Genomic DNA, 13,251 nt, shown 5'->3' with positions numbered 1-13,251 from the left:
AAATCATTACCCCTCTCTGGGCCTCAGTTTCCTCTTTTGTAATATGAGAGTTTTTGGTCTAGACAGTCTCCCTAAGGTCTCTCCTTTTTCTTGCTACTATAACAACACTATCTGTTCCCAAGGCATAATGTATTCTCTGGTACCTTACGTAGCTCAGGGGTGAAGCAGAGAATATGATGTATTATGAATTTTCTAGAGGAATAGGAGGAAGGGAAAAGAATAAAAATGTTAATCAACCCTTGTTACTGGGGATGACTTGACTGCATTTGGTCATTGACTGTATGCTGGACCCACGCCCTCAAGCCATGGCCCCAAGGGACCATGAGACCTACCTCTGGACTTTCCCTGGACCATAGTTTCTAGTGTAATGGTAACTCGTAAATAAAGTGATGATAGTTTTAGACTCTGTGGAGCCTAAATTTTCCGGTGGAAAATCTGTAATTGAGACTTATAACTTTAGGATGCCTGGAAACAACAGAGCAGAAGGCAGTTTGATTTGAATGAAACCAGTAGTGTAATATGGAGAAGAGGGAAGGAAGCACAGGGCTTCTTCCCTCCCCAGGAACCAAGTTAACATTGGCTGCGGTTCAGGTAGCTTGAGGCCTTTCCCTCAACATTTCCCTCTTCCCCGTACCTTTCACGGCATGGCCACGCTGAGTTGGCTACAGGGTAGGGAATTCAAGGTTAATAGGAAGATGGATTAGCCAAATTGTGGGAAGGATGACATGGCCCTCCTGGGCCTCTCAAAGACCCATGGGTCCATTTGGGGATGATCTGAAGGGAGTGACAGGAAGTGAAAGGGAAGAGAGAAGCCATAGCCCTGCAAGGCTTTAAAGTGAACACATATCCTTTTACCATCTCCAGATATTAACTACCAAGAGGATTTCTTTGCATGGAAAGCTCCTGGGATTGGGAAATACATGACTTCTATGGCTGTTTCTGGCCTTGTTTTCCTCATTCTTCTGTTCCTCATTGAGACTAACTTCCTCTGGAGACTGAGAACCTTGGTCAGTAGCATCTTTAGGACACAGAATTGGGTAAGTAAAAGAACTCTATGAGATTTCACTTCTGTTCAGCTTTAGACTGAATAAAGGAGATAAATCTATCCATCTATCTTGAAGAGAAACAATAAATTTGAACAAGATCCAGCCAACCCACCATAAGTTTGTCCCTATAGCCATGAACATTGTGTGACTTCTGCTGCTCTGAAAATAAGGGTTAGCCAGGGGCATGATTTGAGGCTCCATTTTCCATGACGATCGTGTTATCTACAGGGTCTGGAGAATGGTACACAAGATATTATTTTTAGATCTCAGCAGAGTGCTGTTCCACAAAAATAGATGCAGTTTCCAACAGACCAGACACATGAATGTCTGTGCCCTATTAGTTGTCAGAAGAGAAAGTGAAGGTGTCTGTCTCATCCCTTGGAGCAGCAAGCTGACTCATTCATATGTGCTCTGCTGCTCTCTCTTGCGCAGATGACATTGTAAATAGTATGATAATGCTTGGTTGCTAAGAAACTGAGCCCTGTTCCCCTGGACCACACCATAAAAGGAATAATAATACCCTAAAGGAAATGAAAGAAAAAAATGGAAAGGAAAGAAACCCTCGTAGGAAAACTGACCGACTAAAGATAATGAAATAAGAATGAAGAAGACAAAACAAAAAAAAGAGGCCCCAAAATGGCAAATAAATACTACCAGGTAAAATGAAACAAGAAGAAATTACTAGTAGGAAATAACAAGACAATATTAAATATAGAACTATTTATGTTTTTGAAAAACCACTAAAAATATAAGAATAAGGACCTTTGTTGCCCAAAAGTATATCAAAAACAAAAAGTTAACATTATTTGTAATGGAGAAACACCGAAAGCTTCCCCCACCCCCCAGCCAAGGACCAGGGGTAAAGCAAAAGTGTCTCTTGTCGTTACTTTTATTTACTATAAATGCTACCTGTTGCAGTTAGACAAGAAAAAGGATATTGAGGAGATAAGATGGGTAAAGACAAGGTAGGGACAGCTAGGTGGCACATTGGATAAAGCACCGGCCCTGAATTCAGGAGGATCTGAGTTCAAATCCAGCCTCAGACACTTGACACTTACTAGCTGTGTGACCTTGAGCAAGTTACTTAACTCTCATTGCCCCACCAAAAAAAAAAGAGAAAGAAGGTAAAATTATCTCTTTCTCCTCTTGCTATCTGTGCCTTCCTTGCTAAATCTTAATCTTAGGCTACACACATCATTTGCCTTCTCTATTCTTATTTACTGAGAAAACAAAGGGCATCTCTTATGAATTCCCTCTTTTCTACTACTTCATACTTTAGAAAACTCCTTCGTTGGGGCAGCTAGGTGGCACAGTGGATAAAGCACTGGCCTTGGATTCAGGAGGACTTGAGTTCAAATCCAGCCTCAGACACTTGACACTTACTAGCTGTGTGACCCTGGGCAAGTCACTTACTCCCACTGCCCTGCAAAAAAAAAAAAAAGAAAACTCCTTCATCATCCCTCATTCTTTCCTACTTTTCTCTAGTCTAAGGAAGAAGCAATTCTTCTCTTTACCTAGGCCACCTTCTCCAGAGAGAAGGGACCCATAGGATATGATATTAATATCATAAATTTGTGGCAGCATTTTCTATAGTAGCAACAGACTGGAAGTAAAGAGGATGTCCACCAATTGGGAGATACCTGAACAAATTGTGTTATATAAATGTATAACAGAATATTTTTGTTTCACAAGAAATAATAACAATGACAAATTTAGAAAAACTGAAGACTTGTATTAACTGATGCACAGTAAAATGAACAGAACTCAGTGAATAATTTAACAGTGACCACTCTACTATATAATGAAGCATGCTCTCCAGCCTTTTGACAGAGAGGCAGTTAACTCAAGGTGCAAAATGAGAAGTGCATTTTCAGATATGGTCAAGACGTAAATTTGTATAACTTGACTGCACTACTTTCCTATAAGGAAGGACTTCTATCAAAGGCATATTGTGGGATGGGGTGGGGTGGGATGGGATATGAGTTAATTGGACAGTGGTAGAGATTTAAAAAAAAAAGAAAGGAATACTAATAATACATTTTAAATGTACAAGAAAACAAAAAGATCAAAAGAGAACACAAATAGGAAAAATTTGTCACTACTCATTAAGCAATATACACTTTATGATTTTCTTGCATCACTCTCATTTCTCTTTCCATTTTTTCCTCTACCTCTCTTCCTTTACTTTTTTTTTTTTAGTTAAGCTTTTTATTTAATGTTTCAAAAAATATATTTAGTCAAACAGACCAAAGCCCATGTCATCATCAGACTCCTCGGACTCTTCTTTTTTTGCTTCCTCTTTCTTCTTCTCCTCAGCTGGGGCAGCTGTGCTAGCAGGAGCAGCACCTCCAGCAGGGGCAGCACCACCAGCTGCTGGGGCAGGTCCACCAACTCCTACATTGCAGATGAGACTAGCAATGTTTACATTGTTCAGGGCCTTTGCAAATAATCCAGGCCAGAACGGTTCAACATTTACACCTGCTGCTTTAATGAGGGCATTAATTTTATCCTCCGTGACCATAACCTCATCGTCGTGAAGGATGAGAGCAGAGTAGATGCAAGCGAGCTCAGAGACGGCCATTTCGGGAGATGGATGAGGAAACTTGTTTGTAGTGGTGCTAGCCGCCGGCTGAAGTGAGGGTTCACCCCAACGTGGCCTTAGCTTCCGAAGAAGAACCAAGCACCTTACAGACAACTGAAGAGTCTTCCTTTACTTTTAAAATCCTTTTTCAATGCTTCTGTGGCCTAAGACCAACTCATATTTTTCTTAGAAGCTTTGACTCATAGGAGCTCATAGGAGCTTTGATTTTGCTATCTTCTTCTGAGGGTACATTTTGATCTTCTCTGTCACCACAGAATTTTTTTTCTATTTGCTCATTTTCCCAGCCTATTTCTTGACTTTTAACTCTTTGTTAAAGTGGGGCACTGCTTCCAGAGTGGAGGGTGCATTGTTCCAAGCTTCAGGGGGTTTGTGCAGCCATTTTCAGAGATACTTCTAGGAATTTTTAAGTTCTTAATTCTTCCAAAGTAGTATGATCGAAAGAGAGGTATGTGGGGCAGCTAGGTGGCGCAGTGGATAGAGCACTGGCCCTGGATTCAGGAGGACCTGAGTTCAAATCCGACCTCAGACACTTGACACCTACTAGCTATGTGACCCTGGGCAAGTCACTTAACCCCAATTGCCTCAACAACAAAAAAAAGAAAGAAAGAGAAGTATGTTTACTACTCTTCTGACCTGTGCTCTGGTCTGCAAACAACCACAGACCTGCTTTTCTTCCCTGGAACTATGAATGGAGGCCTGCTCCAATATGGCTACGAGCTCTTATGTGTTTGTGTGCTTCCCTGGCCCAGTACTGCAACCTGAATAGGAGTATGGGCAAAGCAACAGGGTCCTGCCTCGGTGCTAGCAAAGAAACCCCTGTAATCTCCTTTTGGCCAATCATTCGACCCCCTTACCATCTGTGGGCTAAATTCCAGAAGCAGTTCCTGCTGCTGCTGATTGAGAGGCTTCCAAGGCCTGCTCCTGATTTGCCGGGGCTAGAGCTGGGGCTGTGATGGCGCAGCCTGTGTTGAACTGCACTCCACTCTCACCCCGGTACAAGAGACCTTTCTGGCCAGCCTTCTAAGTTGTCTTTGTCTGGATTTCCTGTCCTTTTGTGAGTTCTGTTGCTCCAGGAATTGTCTTATGGCATTATTTGAAGGTATTTGGAGGAGTCTTGGGAAGAGCTCAGGCAAGTCACTGCCTTTCCTCCACCATCTGCTCCACCCCTCAGCAATATACACTTTATTTTTTTTGTTTTGTTTTATTGTTTCTTTATTCCTCATAAAGCCATTAGCTTCCTCTTGCCCAATTCAATTTTTTTTCAATCTTAATAGTATGTTTCCAGTTACATATAAAGATAATTTTTAACATTTGTTTTTATAAGATTTTTGAATTCCAAATTTTTCTCCCTTCTCTCTCCCCTCCCCAAAACAGAAAGCAATCTGATATAGGTTTTATATATATATATATATACACACACACAAATACAATCATGTTAAACATATTTCTGCATTAGTCATGTTGTGAAAGAAGAATCAGAACACAAGGGAAAAACCTCAAAAAAACAAAAAAGAGTAGAAATAGTATGGTTCAATCTGCATTCAGATTCCACAGTTCTTTTTTCTCTGTATGGAGAGCATTTTCCATCACGAGTCCTTTGGAATTGTCCTAGATTGTTGTATTGCTGAGAGGAGCTAAGTCTATCACAGTTGATCATCACACAATGTTGCTGTTACTGTGTACAGTGTTCTCCTGGTTTTGCTCACTTTACTCAGCATCAGTCCACTTAAATCTTTCCAGGATTTCTTATAGCACAATAGTATTCCATTACATTCATATACCACAACTTGTTCAGCCATTCACCAATAGATGGACATTCCCTCGATTTCCAGTTCTTTGCCACCATAGAGTTGCTGTAAATATTTTTGTACATGTGGGTCCTTTTCCCTTTTTTATGATCTCTTTGGGATACAGACCTAGTAGTGGTATTACTGGGTCAAAAGGTATGCACAGCCCCATAACTCTTTAGGCATAGTTCCAAATTGCTCTCCAGAATGGAGAAACTGTGGAAAAATTAGAACACTAGTGAATTGTTGATGGAGTTGTGAACTGATCCACCAATATACACTTTAAAAAAAATAAACTCCACATAATAGAATTTCCTTGTATCATATATGATCCTTTCATTATTACCATGTGGAAGCGTTCATGTTTGCTATTAATTGTTAAGTTCATAAAAAAAAGAAAAATGATTTTAAAATATTTTACCCAAAATAGGTTCAGAGACAGTATCATCTACCATATAAGTTAACATATAAATTCCAAATGGGTAAATGAACAAACCAATAAAAGCTTAGAGTAGAATGGAAGGTTATCTTTCATCTGTGGATAGGGGTGAATTCATAAAAAGTCACAGCATAAAGACTATTGTAAAAGACAAAATAGCCTTCAATTAAAAAAAAAAAAGCTTTCACAACATAAATGCAGCCAAAATAAGAAAAAAAATATGGATTGAGAAAAATCTTTGCAGAAAACAATGACATCCAGAAGCTACAGGGAAGCCACACAAAACTATAAGATTAAGGGTCATACCCCAGTAGATAAGTGGTCAAAGCATATGAACAGAAAATTCTCAGAAGATGAAAAAATCAATAATCAGCTTAAAAATTCTTACAATCGCTAATCAGAGAAAAGCAAATTAAAATAACTGATGTTCTACCTAATGCCCATCAAGTTGGCAAACATGGCAAAATATGACAAAAGTCAGTGTTGGCATGAATATGGGAAATTAGGCACACTAAGTCCTTGCTGGTGGAACTGTAGTACTGATCTACCCATTTTGGAAAACCATTTGGAATTATGCAAGAAAAGTTACAAAATTGTACTCTGTAAGCCAGCAGTCTCACTATTGGGTTTATATCTCAAGGAGGTTATTTACAATAAGAACAGACCTATCTATATAAAAGTATTATAGTATATCAAAGCACTATACATAGTACTAACATTATAATGTATGGTTGTGATATTGGAAACAGCAAAAAGTTAGAAACAAGCATTGAGCCCAGCAACTTGGAAATGACTAAATAAATTATGATGCAGGAATGCAGTGAATTGTTACTAAGCCGTAAGAATTCAGAAAAATATGGGAATGAAGTTATCCAAAATGACCAAAGCAGAACCAAAAGAACAATTACTTCAATGTTATAAATGCAGACTACTTTACCTGTTAGCAGCATTTACCCAAAATGTTGGCTAATATTGGTTTTTAAAGCATACATTCAGTCTTTCTTTTAACATGGAAAACTGAGAAAGCTTAAGTTTTCTGGTACTATCAGTCACAATTGCTTTTTTTTTTTTTTTTTTTTTTTTTTTTTTTTTTTTTTGGTGAGGCAATTAGGGTTAAGTGACTTGCCCAGAGTCACACAGCTAGTAAGTGTTAAGTGTCTGAGGCCGGATTTGAACTCAGGTCCTCCTGACTCCAGGGCTGGTGCTCTATCCACTGCGCCACCTAGCTGCCCCAACAATTGCTTTTTAAATGCTATTTTATTTACCTGTTTTCAGAGATAATTTATGCTGGGAGATCCAGTTTTGAGTTCACTGGGCTTTTGTATGATGTATCCAAACAAAATTTATCAACAAACTCTATAAAGTTTCACAAAATCAAGTTACCACAATAGAACCTTTATTTCCCATTGTCATCTGTAAGCCAGACAGAAGCGGAGGTATTTTCTTTCAGTTATGAATTCAGCCATCTTCCTGAGACAAAGGCTCCCAGCAACTAAGAAAACCTGTCTTTCTTTTTAAAAAAAAATACTTTTAAACTCCTCTCCCCCAATAAAAGAGATACATAATCTATGTTGCCAACATACAAAGTCAAGAAAACCAAATCCACAACTTTACCATATCCAAAAATGTGCATCTCATTCTGCACCTTGATTCCATCAACCTTCTATCAAAAAGTAAATAGCATCAGTTCTCTGGAGTCGTGGCTGGTCATTGGCGTTGATCAGAGTTCTCAATTCTTTCAAAATGGTCTCTTTTTAAAACAATATTGTTGTTAATAATTCCTGGTTCTCCTCACTTCACTATTCCATCAGGTCATGCAAGACTTTCCAAACTCCCCAAAACTATCTTTTTTTTGTCATTTCCAATTCTTTGCTACAACAAAAAGCTATTTTTGTACATATGAGTAGTTTTCTTCTTTCTTTGATCTCCTTGGGGTACAAAACATATGCATAATTCAGTGACTTCTTGGGCATAGTTTCAGACTGATTTCCAGGATGGCTGGACCAATTCATAGTGCACTAGTGTGGCTCTCTCCTTGGAGTCCCTCCAACAATTGTCCTTTTCCTTTTTTGTCAACTTTGCCAGTATGTCGGATAGGAATGGCATGGAACCTCAGTACTGCTTCAGTTTGCATTTCTCTAGTAGTGACTTGGAGCATCCTTTCATGGGTCTATTGATAGATAGGATTTTTTCATGTGAAGCCTGTATCTTTATATCCTTTGGCTATTTATCTCTTGGGGAATAGCTATCAGAGATATTTGAATCAATTTCACATATATCTTGGATAAACTTACTGCAAATATTTTCCCAGTTAACTGTTTCCCTTCTAATTTTAACTGCATTTATTTTGTTTGTGCAAAAATTTTTTCAGTATTATGTAATCAAAATTGTTTATGACTTTCTCTGCCCCTTACCTGGTTATGAACCAAAAAAACCCTTTATTCAACTGGGCTTTGTTTTCTTAGAAATGTACCACTCTGTTCCTTTTCTAAAACTTTCTCAGTATGTTTGCAATTCAACATGAGGTTATTATTTCCTCAATTTCACAATCATGATTAAGCCTAATTTCTAATATCATTTTGTTCTTGTGGAAAGCAGCAGTTTATGTATGTGTACATATATGTATGTGTACATATTTATATGTGTGTGCATGTACATACATGCATATGTACATGCATGCGTAGATACATGTATAATCTGAGAGAAGGCTAAGAAATTCCTGAAAAGTCTTTTCCAGAGAACACTGTATTTTTCTTTAACATTTCCGAAAACTTAACACATTCCTATTGCCCCTCATATCATGTGTTTCTAACCCCCCCACACTTCAGCCCCAGTTGAGCCATACATCTTTGGGGTATTTACATCTTTGATCCCTTGTCTCTGGAACCCAGGCACAGATGCATAGCCAATCATCAGTGATTCCAAAAGACCAAGATGTAGAAGATGAGAAAAAGAAAGTCTTGGAATCCCTCCCAGAGTTGTTACTGAATACCCCACTGGTTATTAAGGAACTCACAAAGGTAAGGCCAGATTATGGTCATTGTTGTCTTGGTCCTTCTCACTTATGGCATATCAGATATGCCTTTAACTTGGAGCAACTGGTCTCTAAAATCTATGTGTTTTCTTTATATATCTGAAGAGTGGGCATCTTGGGATGAAGAGGGACAGTGCTTGTATAGCATTCCCAGGAGTTGGGGGGGGGGGGTATTTCTTAAAGGTCTGCAGCACCAATTTTCATAATAACAGGCCGTGGTTCCTCAGTCTGTGGGTTCTCTGTTGGCTACATCTCAGGTGTACAGCCAGAGGGTGCCCTTCCTAGCTGTGGACAGAATCTCCCTCACAGTCCAGAAGGGAGAGTGCTTTGGACTGCTGGGCTTCAATGGAGCTGGGAAAACCACTACCTTCAAAATGCTGACGGGGGAAGACACTATTACCTTTGGAGATGCCTTTGTGGATGGCCACAGCATCATCACTGACATCAAAAAGGTAAGATGCTCCCAGGAGAACATAGTACCGAGATGAATGTGGCATCATAAGAGAGAACAACTGGAAGCATTGATAGAGGAAATTGTTCCCCATTTCCTTTTGGCATCAGGCTTCGGTAGGTTCTATATGGGCAATGTCTTCATTCCTTGTCTCTTGGCAACCTTTTAGGCAAATAGATTTTCACAGTTAATATTTAGTAAGCACCTGCCAAATTCTAGGCACCATGCTAGATACTGGTATGGTAGAGACAGGAAGTACTGCAGTCTAGCCCAGAGGGAGGGGGCAGAGAGGGAGAAACAAGTGCCTATGTGAGTAGATAGAAAATAGGTACAGGAGGGAGCAGCTAGGTGGCACAGTGGATAGAGCACTGGCTGGATTCAGGAGGACCTGAGTTCAAATCCAGCCTTAGACCCTTGACACTTACTAGCTGTGTGACCCTGGGCAAGTCACTTAACCCCAATTGCCTCACAAAAAAAAAAAAGAAAATAGGTACAGGATAGTTTTGGGGGAAGGCATGGGCATCCAGGAATTTAGGAAAGGGTTAGTGTAGAAGATGGTGCTTGAGCTGACCTTTGGAGGAAACTTCAGGTTTTTAGAAACAGAAGTATGCATTGCAAACATGAGGTAAAACCAGTGGAAAGGCATGGAGACACGAGAACCTTCTTATTTATACTCCATCACTCAGGGAAAGCCCCGAATTCCCATACTTTAAGCCATTATAAAGAAATGCAAATCCTTTCCCTTTTAGCCAGCTGTTTAGCTTCCAAATCTGCCTCTCTTCTGGAAGCCCAACTTTCAGTTGGCACGAATAATAAAAACACTTGGCTTCCTAAGGTTTTCTGCCCAGGACTTGATCATCCTCAGCTAATGTTCTTTCTGGTGGTTCCATCTATCTCCAATTAAATCACCTGGGTAAGGCCTCTCTCTCCCTCTCTCCCTCTCTCTCTCCCCTCCCATTCTCTGTCTATCTCTCTGTCTCTGTCTCTGTCTCTGTCTCTCTCTCTCTGTCTCTCTGTCTCTCTCTCTCTCTCTCTCCCCTCCCTCCCCACCTCTCCCCTCCCATTCTCTGTCTCTCTCTCTGTCTCTCTGTCTCTCTGTCTCTCTCTCTCTGTCTCTCTCTCTCTCTCTCTCCCCTCCCATTCTCTGTCTCTCTCTCTCTCTCTCTCTTGTCTCTCTCTCTTTCATCCCCGATTGCCTGGAGAGGTGACCTCCTTTCAGCCCTTTGACCTTCTCTTATGGGTACAGTCAATAGAGGTGTTACCTGGTATTGGCAAAAAAGCATATTTCCTTTAGGCCACTGCACATTTCTCCTTGTCCTCCATACTTGCTTTAAAAAAAGATCCTCAGCTCTTTGTTGACTAAGAGGGCTCCCTTCGTGACTTCCTGCTACAGAAAACTGTTGACCATCCCTGCTCAACACACAATTCACAGAGAGCTCCCAGCCAGAATGTAATTTGCTGAGGAGGGAATCTACCCTTTTTGGTGTTGTAGTGATGTTTCAGTTGGCAATAAATACATTCCCACCTCTTCCACAGAAATACTTCCTGGGGAGAAAACGAGTTTTCCCTTTTCATTTGAGTTCTAGATACCTTCTTATTGTTGCCGGGCTTCCTTACTCACTAATAAACACATAAGGTCTATGTGAATGGCGAGCCTATAACGATGCAGTTAGAATTGAATATTCTCAGGGGCAGCTAGATGGCGCAGTGGTTAAAGCACCGGCCCTGAATTCAGGAGTAACTGAGTTCAAATCCGGCCTCAGACACTTGACACTTACTAGCTGTGTGACCCTGGGCAAGTCACTTAACCCCCATTGCCTACAAAAAAAAAAAAAAAAAAAGAATTGAATATTCTCATGTTGGGTCAACATTTGGGGGGAAATTTGAGGGCTTCCATTTTTTGCCCACTGCCTTCCTGTCTTTGTTGTCTTTCTCCAGACTGTTATATATATGCTAGTAGGATGGTGGGTTGCTATACTTGTTTGCATGTTGTTAGGACTATGAAGACCCATAAAGAAAACAGGCTATTCAAGTTTAATCCAACAACAAATGCATTAGCATCTGGCCAGATCTGATTTTACTGAGGTCTCAGAGTTTTAAGCAGAAATGTCTTTGAGAGAAAAAGGGGAAAAATTCTACTTATCTGCTGCACTAAAAATGTAGGTACTATTAAAACTAAAAACTAAATTGTAAAATGAAAACTTGTCCATCTCACAAATTGATTGGTTGCTCAGTGTCATGACTGACATGACCAGCCTGTGTTCCTAGACAATCTTCTCAGCATCTGGACACCTGCCTTGTTCCCAGAGCCCTTTTACATACCCTGGGTGCCATCACAACCCCAGGGCGGCCTATTCCTGCCTTTCCTCATCCATATCTGTTTAATGGTAAACCCCATTTTGGGGGATTCAGGCAGCTACCCTATGAGCCTGGGCCCTGCCAAGATCCTCTGGTTTGACTTTCCTGTTGTGTGTTTCCTCCTCAGTGTTCTGTACTGGACACACTCATCTAGGATTAGCAGAGATGCAGGCTGATGTTTGGTAGATCATTCTGGCCATATGCTTCAGAAGAAACCAGGGATAATCCTGATAGGGAGGCACTGGAGGTTGCAAATCCAATGCAGTCGGCTACAGCTATAGGGACTCCAGTGAATTCTTTTTTTGTTTGTTTCTTTTACTTTAATTTTAATTGCTATCCTTTGGAACAAAGACTCTACTTTGTAGGGTCATAGAGAGAAAGGCTTCTGGGTCCTTCTTTTTGACAGATTCTATAGCAAATGCATGTGATGGGGTTTTCTCATTGGATCACACCTTTCTACCTTGCCCCCATCTCCTGGGGACTCATTATTGTTTCAGGTCCGGCAGCGAATAGGCTACTGTCCTCAATTCGATGCCTTGTTGGAACACATGACTGGACGAGAGACTCTCTTCATGTATGCCAGGCTACGGGGCATCCCTGAGTGTCACATTAGCAGCTGTGTGAAGAATGTGCTACAGGGGCTGCTCCTGGAACCCCATGCTGACAAACTTGTCAAGACCTACAGGTAGGCCTCTTCATTTACTTCCTTACACAGGATTCCATATGTAAAATGACTTCTCTTCTACTCCTCAGTGGAGGGAATGGATGTTTCCACATTGGCCAAGCCACTATCAGCGATGGAGCCACATAGAGAAGGATGATGGCCACTGGCAAGTATCGGGCCACCAGGGAACAGAGACCTGTTCCTTTGGCCTGGTTTGTCACCATTCCATAGTCAGACTTGCTGTACAGTGACTGGCCCGTGTCTGGGCCGGGGGGTGGGGGGGGGGGGGGGGGGGGGGGGGGGGGGGGGGGTGGGGGGAGTGAGGAGGGTGGGTGTGTTTGTGTGTATGTAGTGTGTGAAGGTTGTATGCTGAAATGGTAGAGTGAAAGCCTGTATCATGATTTCATAAATCCATTGAAGCTGAGGTGTCACACATGGGGCCTGAATTAAGGCTGCAGCATCCTGGAGTGAGACCCATCCAGATTAAAAGTATAATTGGGAAATATTTAACCAAGCCAACAAAACTCTGTGTTCTCATGATAAATGTATATGTGGTTTTCTAAATCAGTATGTGGCCTACAGGGATCTTTATGTATTAAAGTATCAGATTTTTGTCTTTCACTTTTCCCTCAGGAAAATCTCTCAGAGTCTGATTTCCTTGATCTCTTGATCTGTTCTTTTTTATCATCCTCCTGTGCTATCTGTTTTGTTATGGGTTTGAAGCTCTGTTTTATCTTTATTCTTCATTTTCTGCTTCTTTTCCAATGACATAATCAGTCATCTGTATTTACCCATTTCTCTGTTGATTATTATTGCCTCCTGTGTTCTTTTGAAAGGCTTTAATATCTTTACTTGAAATATAGGAATTAT

At 40.7% G+C, this 13,251-nt stretch overlaps 2 protein-coding genes across 5 annotated transcripts in view; one reads left to right on the top strand and one right to left on the bottom strand.

Moving 5' to 3' along the window:
- The window catches only part of LOC122755822 (phospholipid-transporting ATPase ABCA3-like), a 111,639-nt gene extending 99,218 nt beyond the window's left edge, over positions 1-12,421 (top strand). For all 4 annotated transcript variants that reach the window (XM_044004685.1, XM_044004702.1, XM_044004694.1 and 1 more), the window contains 4 exons: positions 865-1,037; positions 8,766-8,894; positions 9,166-9,360; positions 12,215-12,421. In XM_044004685.1, the coding sequence (XP_043860620.1) occupies positions 865-1,037; positions 8,766-8,894; positions 9,166-9,360; positions 12,215-12,406 (689 nt within the window). In that variant the 3' untranslated portion in view covers positions 12,407-12,421. The remainder of the gene's footprint in view (positions 1-864; positions 1,038-8,765; positions 8,895-9,165; positions 9,361-12,214) is intronic.
- LOC122755851 (60S acidic ribosomal protein P1-like) lies at positions 3,252-3,740 on the bottom strand. Its single transcript, XM_044004732.1, has one exon. The coding sequence runs from the start codon at positions 3,625-3,627 to the stop codon at positions 3,280-3,282; it is 348 nt and encodes a 115-aa protein (XP_043860667.1). The 5' UTR covers positions 3,628-3,740; the 3' UTR covers positions 3,252-3,279.
- Positions 12,422-13,251: the final 830 nt, after the last annotated feature.

The sequence above is a fragment of the Dromiciops gliroides genome, chromosome 1 (assembly GCF_019393635.1).
Source record: "Dromiciops gliroides isolate mDroGli1 chromosome 1, mDroGli1.pri, whole genome shotgun sequence".
Taxonomy (NCBI): domain Eukaryota; kingdom Metazoa; phylum Chordata; class Mammalia; order Microbiotheria; family Microbiotheriidae; genus Dromiciops; species Dromiciops gliroides.
This window is presented reverse-complemented; position numbering and strand designations above follow the sequence as displayed.